Raw genomic sequence first — 14061 nt, 5'->3', positions numbered from 1 at the left:
AAGAAAACGAAACTGAAGAATTATATGTTTTTTTTACTTGTTTTCCGTTGTGTTGATGGAAGAAACTCGATTAGCTCCCCCAAACTCAATTAGCCCCCCCAAACTCAATTAGCCCCCCCCCCCAAATGGCTGGATCCGCCCTTGCTTAGCTTATTCCCGCTGTAACTTCAGCGATTAAAGCCATGGGAAGCAATCTAAGCTCAAACCCAGTACAGAACAGTGCAGCTGGAAGGTCTTATGACACAGCTAGCAGAAAACGCTCATGATCAAGCAATTGAAATAATCAAGCCTTATTCCAAAAGAGGCCGTTTTGATGACAATGAGGAGGATCTTGCAGACCCAACGGAAATCGGATCCTGAAGAAGATCAGTCGACCTCCAGATGGAAGGCCTCGGCAGAACTAGAAGCCTTTATTGAACTTACCAGAAGTCTATCAAAGTTTACCAGAAGGTCTCATGATCACTGAAGAGTTTCCTAGACCTGATGTGGCAGCTGCTTATACACCGTCTCTTGTCTCTTACTCGGCAGCTCTCATTACAGGAGTTCAGAAGCCTGATAATGTCACTTTGAGTCTCAGTGAATAAGCTCAAGCTCTGCTCAATACTACCAGGAAAGGCATTCAGCTAGTTGGAAATGCCTCAGCATGGTTATCTGTAAACAGACGCCAGCACCTTTTAACTAAACTGAACCCTACTTTAGCATCTCTATCTAAGGAGGAGTTTCCCTGATGCTAATAAAGACCTGTTTGGGAATGGGCATGAAGACCGTCTCAAAACTAGAGCAGAAACTACCAAAAACTTGGCCGAAGCAGCAAAAGTGGGTCAGCAGCCTTTTCAGAAAAAGCCCCGCCTCAAGGTCGAGGGGGCATGTCCTATCGTGGCAGAGGATTCCAGAGAGGATTTCACACCTACCAAAAACAAAAACCCTACAACCCAGGGGCAGGGGCTTTCAACCAAGAAGAGCTTTTCAAAGCCACCCCCAGCTCCCACAACAGTAACTTCCAGGCCTCCACATCTCCCTACAGGTATGTTTTATCACCTTGTATTGCAAAATATGACTCATATCCCTATAGCAGGGAGGTTAAATTTTTTTCTGACCCATTGGTAATTTATAACAGAGGACCCATGGGTTTTGTCGACTGAAGGGGGCTATCAAATAGAGTTTATGACAAATCCAGTACAAAACCAGTCACCTCTGGCAGCTCATACAGAAGGAGGTTGTGGAGTTGCTAGAAAAAGGAGCAATTCCAAAAATAGACCAAAGCAGACATTCCCCAGAGGGTTTATCAGTACCCTGTTTGCTGTTCCAAAGAAAGGAGGGGCCAGAGACCAGTTTTCAACCTCCGTTGTCTGAACAGGTTTGTAAGTTATATGGAGTCGAAATTTCTGAAGTATAATTACAGATCATGCCAGGCCGCGAAGCGGCTGAAGTATAATAGAATTATACGATCGCGAAGAAATGAGACGTATCTCTGGTTTACAATTTTACTATTAAATACTAAATCTAAATGAACTATAACTTGAGTATTAGTCCCGAAGGAGGGGAACTGGGGAGGAGGGGAATATATATATAAGCATATTATGCAAACAAAAAGGTATATATAACGGAATAATTTATGCAAGTATTTGCTTCTATATGTTTATTATAAAATATACATATATACATATATAACGGAATTTATGCAACTAACTACTCGCTTAAATTCTGTTATATACTAAACACTATATAACGGAATTTATGCAACTAACTACTCGCTTAAATTCTGTTATATACTATAAACTATATAACGGAATTTATGCAACTAACTACTCGCTTAAATTCTGTTATATACTAAACACTATATAACGGAATTTATGCAACTAACTACTCGCTTAAATTCTGTTATATACTATAGACTATATAACGGAATTTATGCAACTAACTACTCGCTTAAATTCTGTTATATACTATAGACTATATAACGGAATTTATGCAACTAACTACTCGCTTAAATTCTGTTATATACTATAGACTATATAACGGAATTTATGCAACTAACTACTCGCTTAAATTCTGTTATATACTAAACACTATATAACGGAATTTATGCAACTAACTACTCGCTTAAATTCTGTTATATACTAAACACTATATAACGGAATTTATGCAACTAACTATTCCTATTGAGTTTAACGCGGGATTGCAACACGGCGATATTGCTTAGGCAAAATACTTGTGTCGAGGCTACACGAGTGAGACCCAGTAGTGAGAAGCCAGTAGGTCGGTCAAGCCCAGTTAATCATTAAAGACGTTCGATCCGTACTGTATCAAACTTGAAATTACGCTGTCAAACTTGTCAAAGTAATTTAAGACAAAAACCATGCATGTTGGACGTCAGTCACGTGGTGTTTCCATCTATTTTTACATTGCTACTTTTCACACTTTCTCATGTATCTTAACCAATCAGATAAAGAGGAATCAAATTGCACTAGTTTAATTCAACGCAAAGGTCTTTGTTTCATTCTTCTGCTATATCTACTTTCGATAGAGCTTCTCTTGTGCGATATTCCGTTAAATTTTTAAACTATGGATTTCTTTAACCCTTTTGTGGATGTTGTTTTCCTCGGCGAAGACCGTTCAAAGGTAAGATATCTAAAGTACTTTTACAAAACATTTATAAAGAAGTCTAACTTGTTACGCACCTACGATTTCAAAGGAGTTTGAAGATAACTTGGCCCTGGTGAGGAACCTCGCCGACCAACAGGACGAGAATCTGGCGGACAACGCTTTAGAGGTATTAATCTAAAACGACTTCATTTATATTCAAAGTTAGGTTAAAGTGACATAATGGTCTTTTGTACTACTTTTAGGACTTTGAAATGGGTGCAGGGTGCGCGGACGTTTTCTTTTTCGGAGAAGACCGTTCGAAAGTAAGTAGTACTTCCCATACTAATCGTCGTGAATTGACCAAAGCATCGATTGAATCCTATTTTTTCCATTAGGAGTTTGAAGATCGCCTCAACTGGAAGAACTGCTCTTTATGCAAAGTCAAAGTAAGTACACTGTTTTGGCAAATCGGGTATTACGACAAATGATCTAAAATTTATGCCAACATTTATTATCCACATGGCGCGATAGTTGCTCTCACCATATATCGAAAAGCTAAATCAATGATTTTCCCTTTTAAAGATGCCAGCAGATGTGAGTTCTGGAATCCATGTAAAGGGTAAAAAGCACCAGCGACGCCTATTGGAACTTCCAGAAGAAAAAAGAGGCAGCGAACAACAATTTGTCCAAAGGGGGTCGGGCCCTGAATTGGTAAGTTTCTCATTCCAACTCATATTTCAAAATTATTCCCAGCTAATATATATATAATTCCTCCATACGCGTCGGGTCATTGTTCCTATTTTCGTATTTACGCTATCGTCATTTTACATTCTTCCCATATTTTTTTCTTACTTATATTTTTCTTTCGCGGCTGTATTTCTTTATTTTTTTATTGAATTTAATTCACTTATATTTCAAGTGGTAGCTTCATCAGTATGGTAACAGTTTTCTTAGAGGCTATATATAGCTTAAAAAATACATAACGTAAAATAATATAAATCATGAACTGTGGTCTATAATAAAATTGTTGTATTCTCAATTAACCTCTTCCCTTTTGTTTATTATTATTTGCTGTTCGTAGAGGTTTTTTCACAATTTTTCCTGCCATGGAAGAGTGGGAGGGGGGAAGGAAGTGGAGTTCAGCAAAACCGCGTGACTATAATCTTTGACAACCCTAATAGGCATTTACCAGGAGTGTCAAAAATACATTTAGTAAACCCAAAAAAACCTTTGCTTTGCCAATTTTAAGTGCAATGGCTCACATTTTTATTCATTGACGTTTCATTAAGTTTTTGAATGTTATATATTTTCGCCAAAAAAATATTAATCATTTTATCTTATCGAGATAATAACTATTGTCGGACAGACATGACAGTTTTCATTACCTTGCTGTTCATAAACCCGATTACAAAGGGTGCATTCCCGCTGTAACTTTCTAGCTAGCTAAATACGATAACCATAGTGTGAACACGTTGTCCTAGCTAGCTAGAACTTGACCGGAAATGTGGAAATTTCAAACCATGCCAGGACATGGTGGTTTTGTTCGTATGCTCGTTAAGATATTAGGATACGTTTACGACCATTATTCGCGCTGGCTTTATAGTATAACACAAACAAAGTGTACATTTTCTGAAAGCTGAGTAAACATAGTTTATGAAGATCGTACAAACCAACAAGAATACTTCAGCTACAATATCGACATACTCTTAACTACAAAGTAGAATTGTGAAAACTCCGTAAAAAATATCTAACCTTGAATGTCCAATCGTACAAACCAAGAAGAATACTTAAACTACAATATCGAATGTCAACTATGAATTTTGGCATGGATGGAACGCCAATGATAATGATAATGGCTCTGAACTAACTTAAGCTGGAATGATGAAAAGGTAAATTATACACCGTGAAAAGATGAACGCTAGTCCTTCGACGAAGGACTAACGTCCGAAACGTCAGTAAGTTTTTTCATCTTTTCACGGTGTATAATTTACCTTTTCATCATTACTGTTTCATTAGAAACACCGACGCAGCTCACACTAGTTTTTAGCTAGTTATATCTTTTTAACTTAAGCTGGGTTAATTAGTCAATTGTTTACACGCAAGAAAATGCCGAGTTTAGTTGCTTCAACTCCGGAAATGACACCTTTGATAAGCGACCTAAAAAGATGGCTTAAGTTGGACTACTGCCGGCCGTGACCAATCAGAGCTCACCATTTGACAGTTTGCTGTCAAAATGTTTATCTAGACTAACTTGAAAAGCACCAGAGAGAAGAACGTGGGCTCTGTATCTTGTGTTGTAAACACAAGCGCTTCTTCTCCCGCCATTTTTTAAAATCTCGCGCTCTATGGTAATGTGATCTATCTAGCTTAAAATCACCTCAAATTACATAATGGAAACAAGCTGCACATTTATTCTAGTATAAGCTGGTATGTAAACAAACACCTAGAGGAATTTTAAACTACTAAAAATGTCCTAGTGGAAACGCACCCAACGTTTTGGACGATCGCAATGTATGATCTTTTTACAAGGACAAAGGAGCATTTGGACTCAAACGCCTGTATCGATAAAGTCACGATTTCGATTTGTCTCAAAATTTTGGCTTTTCCAATCAAAAATTGCAAGAAGTGTCACAAAAACATATGAAAGACAAAAGTTTAAAGTTACGAAATTTCAATAAAAGTTTTTTTTCGAGCAAATAAGGTGACTGCCTACTTTTGAAAAACAATTCAAACTTTTTTTAAAAGTTCGATTTTCCGAATTAAAATTAATTTAATGGTGATTCCAAATCTGGAACGGAAAATTGGGTGTCCAAAGCTCGTTTTCGAGATAATCAGCATTTAATGGAAGCCTACGCACGAGCTTTTGGAGCAAAACTTGCGCCACTGTCTTAGAAATATAAACTTTTTCTAAAATGTTGATTAACCTAAATTTTTAGGAGTTTTATTTCGAATGAGCTATTAAAAAATAGAGAGTCCAGTGCAAAATTTGAGGCTTACTGAAACGCGTATGGTTCTTCAATAATAACTTAGAATTTGTTCCATGATTATCTGTTAATTTTTTTTTTTTTTCTCTCAGTTATCAATAACACTTCTATATTTTTTCATTATCTGTTTGATCATATACTACTATATATGATTTGTTCTTTATTATCATTTATTACTCAATTATTATCTCAATTAATCTTAGGAGCTACTCAGCTCGATTAGTCTATTCTGAGTAGCTACTACCCAAAGTACCTGTTTTAATATTATATTGTAAATAAATTTTGAAAATTTGGTAATAAAGCTACATCAGTCAGTCAGTCGGTCAGAATTTTCAGCGGTTTTTGATCGCGCGCAGATTGGGCATATTTGGGCTCAAATCGAACGTTCAAAATTAAGCAGCGGACAATTTGAATATCTAATTTTGGACTTTTTGATCTGCCTTTGATGCCTTGAATCGTACCATCAAGTGATACTGACCTTTCAATGAATCGAAGCAAGTACGGCGGAACATACTGATTTCCTTGTTATTTTCATGTATGAACATTTTCAAAGTGAGAACTTTTACCATGCGGATAAATATTGCCGCGCATATACAGTTCAGTTACTAGATGATAAATAAGAAAACATAAAAAGGCGATTTCGTTTTTGCTAAACAATTCATGATATTATATAAGATTAAATAACAAATAATAACAATCAAGGAGTATTTTTAGGGAAAACAAAAACTTATATATTCCCTAATACTGCGACAAAAGTAACGATTTTTTGTCTGTGCACGTTATTATAACAATAGATAAAGTCGAACAAAAATCTAGAACACTGGTTTCCCAACCATTCCAATCCATTAACTATGTCAAACAGAAAGTTGATTTAGTACTTTCTATTAAAAATTCCAGATGTTTATAGCTGCTCCCCCAACCAAAATGAGGCAAAAGAGGAAAGGAAAGTCTGCGGAGGAAGCTTTTTTTTCTTCGCTGGTCAAGTTTGAAGACATAATCAGTTGTGCTAAGTGGCTGAACCACTTTATTCCTCCTAGCTACAACAACAAACCACAACTGAAAAAAACTTGCCGTCGGTTTCACATCTTTCCTTCAGGCCACATTCCAGGTGCATTCAGAGAACCACAGATTCCCAAAGGGCTGTGGCAATATGACGGGACCACACATAGTAAGTAAATCTTAATTATAGTCGTTCAAAAGGAAAACGTTTCCCTTTTTTAAAACGAGCAGTTTTGTCAAAATAAAAAAAGGAACGAAAAGAGGTATAAGAGTTTCAGCTCATGATAATAAGTAAAACAAGAAATACGGCATTAGATATGAAATAGCATGTTTTATATAAATATTTGTATGGGGAAATGCGCTGGATGGCAAAAGCTTACCAGCCAACACTTTTACAAATACTTAATGAAACGAACACTGTCAACACATCAAATTGTCTCACCAAACAAATAACTTTAAAATTGTAGCTACGAAAAACCTTTTTTTAATAAAGACATAATTTCTATCCTTGTAAATATATTTTATCAAAATACGATATCGTGACGACTGTATAAATAGTTTAATATTCATGAGTCTGAGATGGGTCTGGAAATCAAATACAGTGAATAGCAAAGGCTGAATTAAATCTCGAGTATCCGCAATAAAATGGGGCTTATTTAAAATATAATAGTATTAGAGCTGGAGTTAAATTATGGATTTAATATTATTAAAAAATACAGTTATAAATAATTTTTATTATTCTTTTTTAGGGAAGTCTGACAAGGCACATCAAAATTTTTGCGAGCATCGAAGATTGAAGGCTGGAGGGGATACTTCACAAAACAGTTCTGGTGAAATGGACCCCAAAGAGGTAACAATTGAAGATATGCCTTTTGCACAAAATATGTTCTGCAAAATTGTAAAAGGAAAGTATCGAACCTTTAAAGTTGCAGTAAAGCAGTTCCTGCCGAGTATTTCAGTTCGCGATAGAAAAAAAATTAAGGCGGAGGCAAATATTATGTTGGGCTTAGAGCATTCTAATGTCATCAAATTCTTTGGATTTCTTCCGCTGCGTTGCGCTATTGTGACGGAATATGTCGAGAAAGTCATTACCATTGATTCGGAACAGGTTATAGTAAATGATGTGCGTGGACTTCTGGACAACGTCGATGATGATTATGATTGGGAAATAAGGGGAAGATTGGCGTTGGATAGTGCAAAAGGATTGGAGTACTTGCATCGAAATGATATGATTCATGCCGACGTTAAAGCTGTAAATTTCTTTCTGGATGGTGGAACGTCTTCTAATTTTATCGTTAAATTAGGTGACTTCGGGGAATCCATAAGGCTCTCAAAAATAAGAACACTAGCATCATCATCATCATCAGTCAACACCAGTGGGAACAATAAACAAGATCAGAGGAGATTGGCTGGAACTCTACCATTTATCGCCCCTGAAATTATTAAAATGGGCGCTAAACCATCAAAACAAAGCGATATATATAGTTTTGTGATGTACTTAATTGAATTGTTGGTTCCATCACGTGTGCATCCCTGGAGTGAAGATTGTCAGTCACCAGATTTGGTTCCGACTTTTGTTCGAGATGGTAAAAGACCTTCTCTACCACAGGCGTCTGATAGTTGTCAGGAAATTAACTTATTTACAGAAGCAATTAAAAATGGCTGGCATTTTGAGCCCAATGAACGTGCAAGTTTAAATGACATACTCCACACCTTCCAGAAATTTGCAGAAATAATCCCGCCTTGTGATGATAAAGTCTCCGATAATCCCAGATTTAATTATAATCAGTGGGCACAAGAGCATGATGGCATCCAAGTCGAAATACTACATTTAGAGAGCCACCAAGGTAGTGTTGTGGATATAGCTGGTGAGGTAACCAGTTCCGTCTTCAGTGCCAACGAAGGTCAATTGCCAGAGGATTTACTGATGGATCTGGAGAAAGCAGTTGGCATTCTTGACGGAACAAATGCTTGCCAATTTTACAGCGCATATTTTGCAGCAGCAATGTTGACCAAAGACGAAAACTTCGTCAATGATCCATTGGCACTTAAGAGTTATATTGATGATTTGATCATTGACATTCCAAAGAAAGTAAACTCTCACCGAAACATAACTCAACACGTGCTCCTTGATGAAGCCCTTGCAATTTTAACAAAATCAGGCGTTATGAACACTAATTTTGAATTAACTGAGTTATTCTCGTTGCAAGCTGAAATTACAGAAGAAGAAGGTTTACTTCAAATGCAAAAATCCTTGATGGAATTTACTACAGCATCGATTACAAAGGCCGTCGCTGTTTACACTTGTCCTCCCGTTTCGTTTTCGCTGTGTTCATACAAAATAGGAGATAAGTGGATTTTTGTAATAATTGATTCACACAGAATACAACGCTGCGTTGGGGGAAACGATTCTGGAATAGTCATGTTGGTTTCGTACCCTGGCGAAAGTAATGAATTAGCAATGGCAAAGGTCAGCAGGTGGATAAAAGAAAGAATATTGACAAGTACCAGTAAAGGTTTGCAGAGTTTAATTCTGATGAAACCAAAAGAGAATACACCTTCTGAAGTCATATTGGTGGATGACTTTGACGACATTATGGACATAACTGATGAGCAGCTTCTCAACTCTGCAAATGATGAGGATGAAGAGGTTTCCGAATTACAGTTACATGACGATATTTTAACGCACATTACTGATGAAGAAATGATTGGTTCTGTAGCTCCCAAAATGCAGATGGCAGGTGTTCAAAAAGAAAAAGATTGCTATTTATTGCCAGACGACCTCCCTGAATTGGATGAAGCAAAGGAGTTGCTTTGGAAAGGCCACTTAACAAAGTTTGGGTATTCAAAGTTTAAACCTTTCCAGGTTACAGCCATTCATGCGATTGAGAGTGGCCATGACGTCATTGTTCTTCAACCCACTGGAACTGGTAAAAGTTTATGTTTCCAAGTGCCATCATTAATATCCAAGAACAAGATGACCGTCGTCGTAAGTCCAACCTTGTCTTTAATTCAAAGTCAGGTAACAGAACTACAGCAAAATGGTATCGCAGCTGTTCCTCTGGGTCGTAGCGCCGGACAAAACGCCAAATCAAATGAGGAACTGGTGTTTCACGACGCTGAAGTTGAAAAACCATCTTTAGTTTATACGACTCCGGAGCACTTCAATAAAATGATGCCTCACTTTAAGCGAATTGACGGTTCTATCAAAATGATTGTTTTGGACGAAGTGCATAAAGTTTTCGATCGTCAATCAAATTTCAGAGAATGCTACAACTCACTAGTGTTTTTGAAGGACCGTTTACCTGGTGTTCCTATAATGGCATTGACAGCTACCCTAGATGAACAACATTTACATACGCTATGCACAGATTATTTAACTTCTCCTGTTCTCATAAAAGGGAGCGTGGATCGAGAAAACATTAAACTAAGTGTGCTCAACTACAAAACTGTAAGCGATAAAAAGAAGAAGAAGGAAGGTGCAAGCACAATATGGAAACCAGTGTCAGAAATTTTGAAACGTTTAATCGGAGAAAGCTATGCAATTATTTATATGGATTTTACTAATGAGGTCAAAGAATTGGTATACTCTCTTCAAAGCGAAATGGGTTTGGACGCTAAATCCTTTTATAGTAAAGGTTTGTCGTTGGAAAACAAAAGCAAGATAACTGATGAGTTTAACAAACAAACTTTTCAAGTTTTGTGTGCTACAGAGTCCTACGAGGTAGGAGTACATAATCCTCATGTTGATTTTGTCGCAAGAATTGGTTGCATGCGCAACATGAATGTTTTTTTACAAGAAATTGGCAGATCAGGGAGATCAAAGGAAAATACTGGCCTAGGTTTAGTTTTTATCAATGAGCATAAAGATGACCAGCGTCTAGGATATTGGTTAAAGGGATGCAGCGAAGAAGATGGAACAAAGATTAAAATGGAATATCAAGCTTGTTGGAAGTGGATTTATTGTGTTTATACAGGCGAATGCCTGAGAAAAGGAATAATGGAACATTATAACGACACAAACTATTCTTCCGATATTGAACCTGCAGACTGTTGTCTGTGTTGCGAATTGAATACTAAGAGTGATTTCGATATCCAAAATCCACTTTCTCTACTTTTGAAAGCAATAACTGAATTGGAGAAAGCTCTTAAAAAAAACGGACATGGTGTTTCGGAGAGGAAAATCATTTCTTGGCTGAAAGGAGCAAAACAAGATTGGCTTGTCGAAGAGACAATTCAAAGATCTATAGAAACTTCGCAAAACCTACTCAATCGGCCAAGAGGTAGATGGCAAGCAATGGTCCAGTGGTGCTTGGGAAAATCTTCTTCGACAATCAGTGAAACTGGGATACGTGGAAATAAATTTCCAAACTTTTGAGCTCAAAGTGAATGGAAAGGCTATTGTTAGGACATTTCGAAATTATAAAGTTTCTATAAACGGTGTTGAATTGATAAAAAATCCTAAAAGCATTATGGTTATGAGTCCATTTATTTCAATAATAAATTAGCGATAACGAGAAGATAATGAAGAACAGGAAAAGTTCAGGAAGAAATTGCCATTTTCTCCCTAAAATAAAGAAGATGCTGAACGAAGACGAAGCGTGGAAGCCTTTACAAAATAAAGAAGAGTACGAATTTCCCGGATTCTTCCAGCAGGACGTTTTGTACTACTGTGAAGACTACACACAGAAAACGTTTGCTGCAAAAAACAGGTCCCACTTCATGTACGATGACAACCAGCTGTCCAGATCATCGAGCCAAACGCAACAACATGTGGTTAAATTGAATGGAATCGAAACAAAATTAAACATAAGACGTGCAGCTTGCGAAGGAGTAAAAGTTTGCTCAGGCTGTGAATCATCATCATACACTGTTTCCAAAAGGCAAAGGATAAATAGGTGCTCGACGCACAAAAATTCTGTTCCTTTGAAACAAACTGGTCATTGTCCGGTACAATTCCTTTATATGTGGCCAGAAGTCGATGGTGATAAAAGAAGGTGGGTGGGAACAATAAATAAGCACAACCATAACAAGCCTGCGCCTCACAAGATCTCATCTCATGTGCAAGAGGACATTCAGACATCTGCACTTAATAATATAAGAAGCACAGCAAAAGATCTGTCGAAGGGACTCGGGATGGGCTACACTCCATTTGAAAAAAGTATTGCCGCAGCAAACATTGACAGAGTCAGACGAGAAAGAAGACTTGCGATTGGCAGTGTTCTTAATCAAGGAAAGAAAAACAGTGGCAGTGCAATTACAACAATAATTGATTTTGAAAAGATCCGACAGAAAGTAGAACAGAACCAAGACGGAGACAGCCAACCATTAACGCAGAAGATCAACTCCTTGATGGGTAGTTATCAAATGGAAGGTAGCGAATATTTATTTACTCCAAATTACAAGTACGCCTTTTTTATGGCGCCATTCCAAGCAGAGCAGCTAGCCAGCGCTTCTTATATTTTTGTTGATATCACATATACAGGGAATGAATCTTTTCCTTATTTACTCAATGTCGTCTCTTTGAACGAAAAAACATTGCTATACAATGCCGTTGGAAGAGTACTGTGCAACAAACAAGATGGCGTGGCATATGGAACGGCATTCAAAGAGCTTTTTGCATACGTTACAAAAAAATATCCCGACTTCAAGAATGGTAACACCCTTGACGTCATTCTTGTTGATTTTGATGACGCACAGGCCAATGGCTTGAAAGAGGCACTGGGGCAAGAAAAAGCAGAGAAGGTTTTGAGAGGATGTCAAGTGCATTGGACGCGTTCTTTGCAAAGAGTAGCGAAGCTGGTAACAAAGTCAAAAGAGCAGCAACGAGTTTTCCTTTATCTTGGAAATAGAATTCCTAATGAAACAGATAAAACGACGTGAAGATACTTTTTAAGCTCCTGTCAGGTCAATTAAATCTCTCAGAAGGCAGCAATTTTTTAACAGAAGATATGAATGACATAGTCCAAACATTCGACACACAGGGGTGGAAAAGATTGAAGAGTTGGTCCGAATGGTGGTGTCGACCAAATCATCTTGCAATGTTTACCAAATCCCATACCTTGTTAAATGAAAGTGAATGGGACACTGCGCCAAGGACAACCAATGCTGTGGAGTCCATCAACCGACAGTCAATCCATGACAAAGGGTGTGTATTGTTTGCACTTCTAGAAAACATTTACACGGAAGACAGAGGTCACGCTGCCAAGATTGTTGCCATGGAAAACAATGTCACACTTTCGTATGCAAGTAGTGAAGAGAGTAGGAGGAAAAAGAAGAACGATAAACGAAAAAGAAAGCGTTCGAGTCTGACGAATGGTAGCAAAGATAACGATGTTCCTCCAGATAAGAGAAGAAACATCGAAAAAGATACGAGAGCAACCCCTAAAAAAAGAGGTAGATCCCTCATCGGAACTAAAGTTTCAGTTGAATATCAGGAAATGAATGGAGGGGTAATGAAATACATGGGTTGGTTTGATGGAACCATTGCAGCATTTAACCGTCGAGATGGCTATTTCATAGAATTCCAAGACAGCGAAAAAGATGGCAAAGTAATAAAAGGCTGGACAGAGTGGTTGGGAGATATTGAAAGTAATGATGTAAAGCTCTTATCATGAACCAAGTATATGTAACAATTTAATATACAGTTACAGAAGCGTATCTAAAATCTACAAGTGAAATTATTATTTATTGTCCAAGACACTTGTGCTCATCAACAAAGCCACACCTATCCTCTACTCTAAAAGAGAACGAATCTACTTCACCAAGTAAACCTTATTTATTATATTTATTGTCCAAGACACCCCTCTTCATCAACCAAGCCACGCCTATCTTCTACTCTACAAGAGAACGAATCTACTTCACCAAGTGAACCTTATTATTATATTTATTGTCCAAGACACTTGTGCTCATCAACCAAGCCACGCCTATCCTCTACTCTACAAGAGAACGAATCTACTTTACCAAGTGAACCTTATTTATTATTATTTATTGTCCAAGACACTCGTGTTCACCAAATTAAGAGCTTAAAATATGCTAAGCCCAACTATTATGTATCGACATGCCTCTGCCTTTTATTTAATTCTATCGGTAAATACTCATTATATTTGCTTCATCTACATATGGTATGGTCCTATACGTTTACTGGCTCTGGTCATTGGTCTCTTTAGAAGTGCCGATTTTGCCTTTGGAAATGTAGATGTACGTTTTGGAGCTTTATATATTTTATTAGTTTTGTTTGTATATAGCATCGTAATATTGTAGCAATCTAGTTGATAATTGATCCTTTAAATCCTAAATTTAACTTGACTGATTCCATGCACAAGTCGTAGTTTTTCGGTCCTTTGGGGTTGTGCCCTTTTTAGCGATAACCAATGTTTTGCGAAGGTTTTGTGATCACCATTCTGAATGTATTTGTAAATGTCTGAAGCTGAAAAATGCTTATTGGTAATACTATATACGGTTTCTTTCTGTCTTGTATGCAGACAAAATA

At 37.3% G+C, this 14061-nt stretch overlaps 1 protein-coding gene across 1 annotated transcript; it reads left to right on the top strand.

The window, feature by feature from the left end:
• Positions 1 to 2847: 2847 nt before the first annotated feature.
• On the top strand, positions 2848 to 10947 carry LOC116297800 (uncharacterized). Its single transcript, XM_089036835.1, has 5 exons — positions 2848 to 2909; positions 2982 to 3032; positions 3169 to 3297; positions 6468 to 6738; positions 7319 to 10947. Exons 1-5 carry the CDS (start codon positions 2859 to 2861, stop codon positions 10945 to 10947), a joined length of 4131 nt encoding a protein of 1376 aa, XP_088892961.1. The 5' UTR covers positions 2848 to 2858.
• Positions 10948 to 14061: the final 3114 nt, after the last annotated feature.

This window comes from Actinia tenebrosa, unplaced genomic scaffold (genome assembly GCF_029948245.1).
Source record: "Actinia tenebrosa isolate PJP-AT-01 unplaced genomic scaffold, QUT_ActTen_1.0 PGA_scaffold4__44_contigs__length_22323623, whole genome shotgun sequence".
NCBI lineage: Eukaryota > Metazoa > Cnidaria > Anthozoa > Actiniaria > Actiniidae > Actinia > Actinia tenebrosa.
This window is presented reverse-complemented; position numbering and strand designations above follow the sequence as displayed.

Bases quoted from the DNA above. Each gene is read 5' to 3' on its own strand.
- LOC116297800 (XM_089036835.1), top strand. From the start codon at position 2,859: ATGGGTGCAGGGTGCGCGGACGTTTTCTTTTTCGGAGAAGACCGTTCG. The intron at 3,033-3,168 runs GTAAGTACACTG...TCCCTTTTAAAG, and splicing joins GCTCTTTATGCAAAGTCAAA to ATGCCAGCAGATGTGAGTTC. The intron at 6,739-7,318 runs GTAAGTAAATCT...ATTCTTTTTTAG, and splicing joins ATATGACGGGACCACACATA to GGAAGTCTGACAAGGCACAT.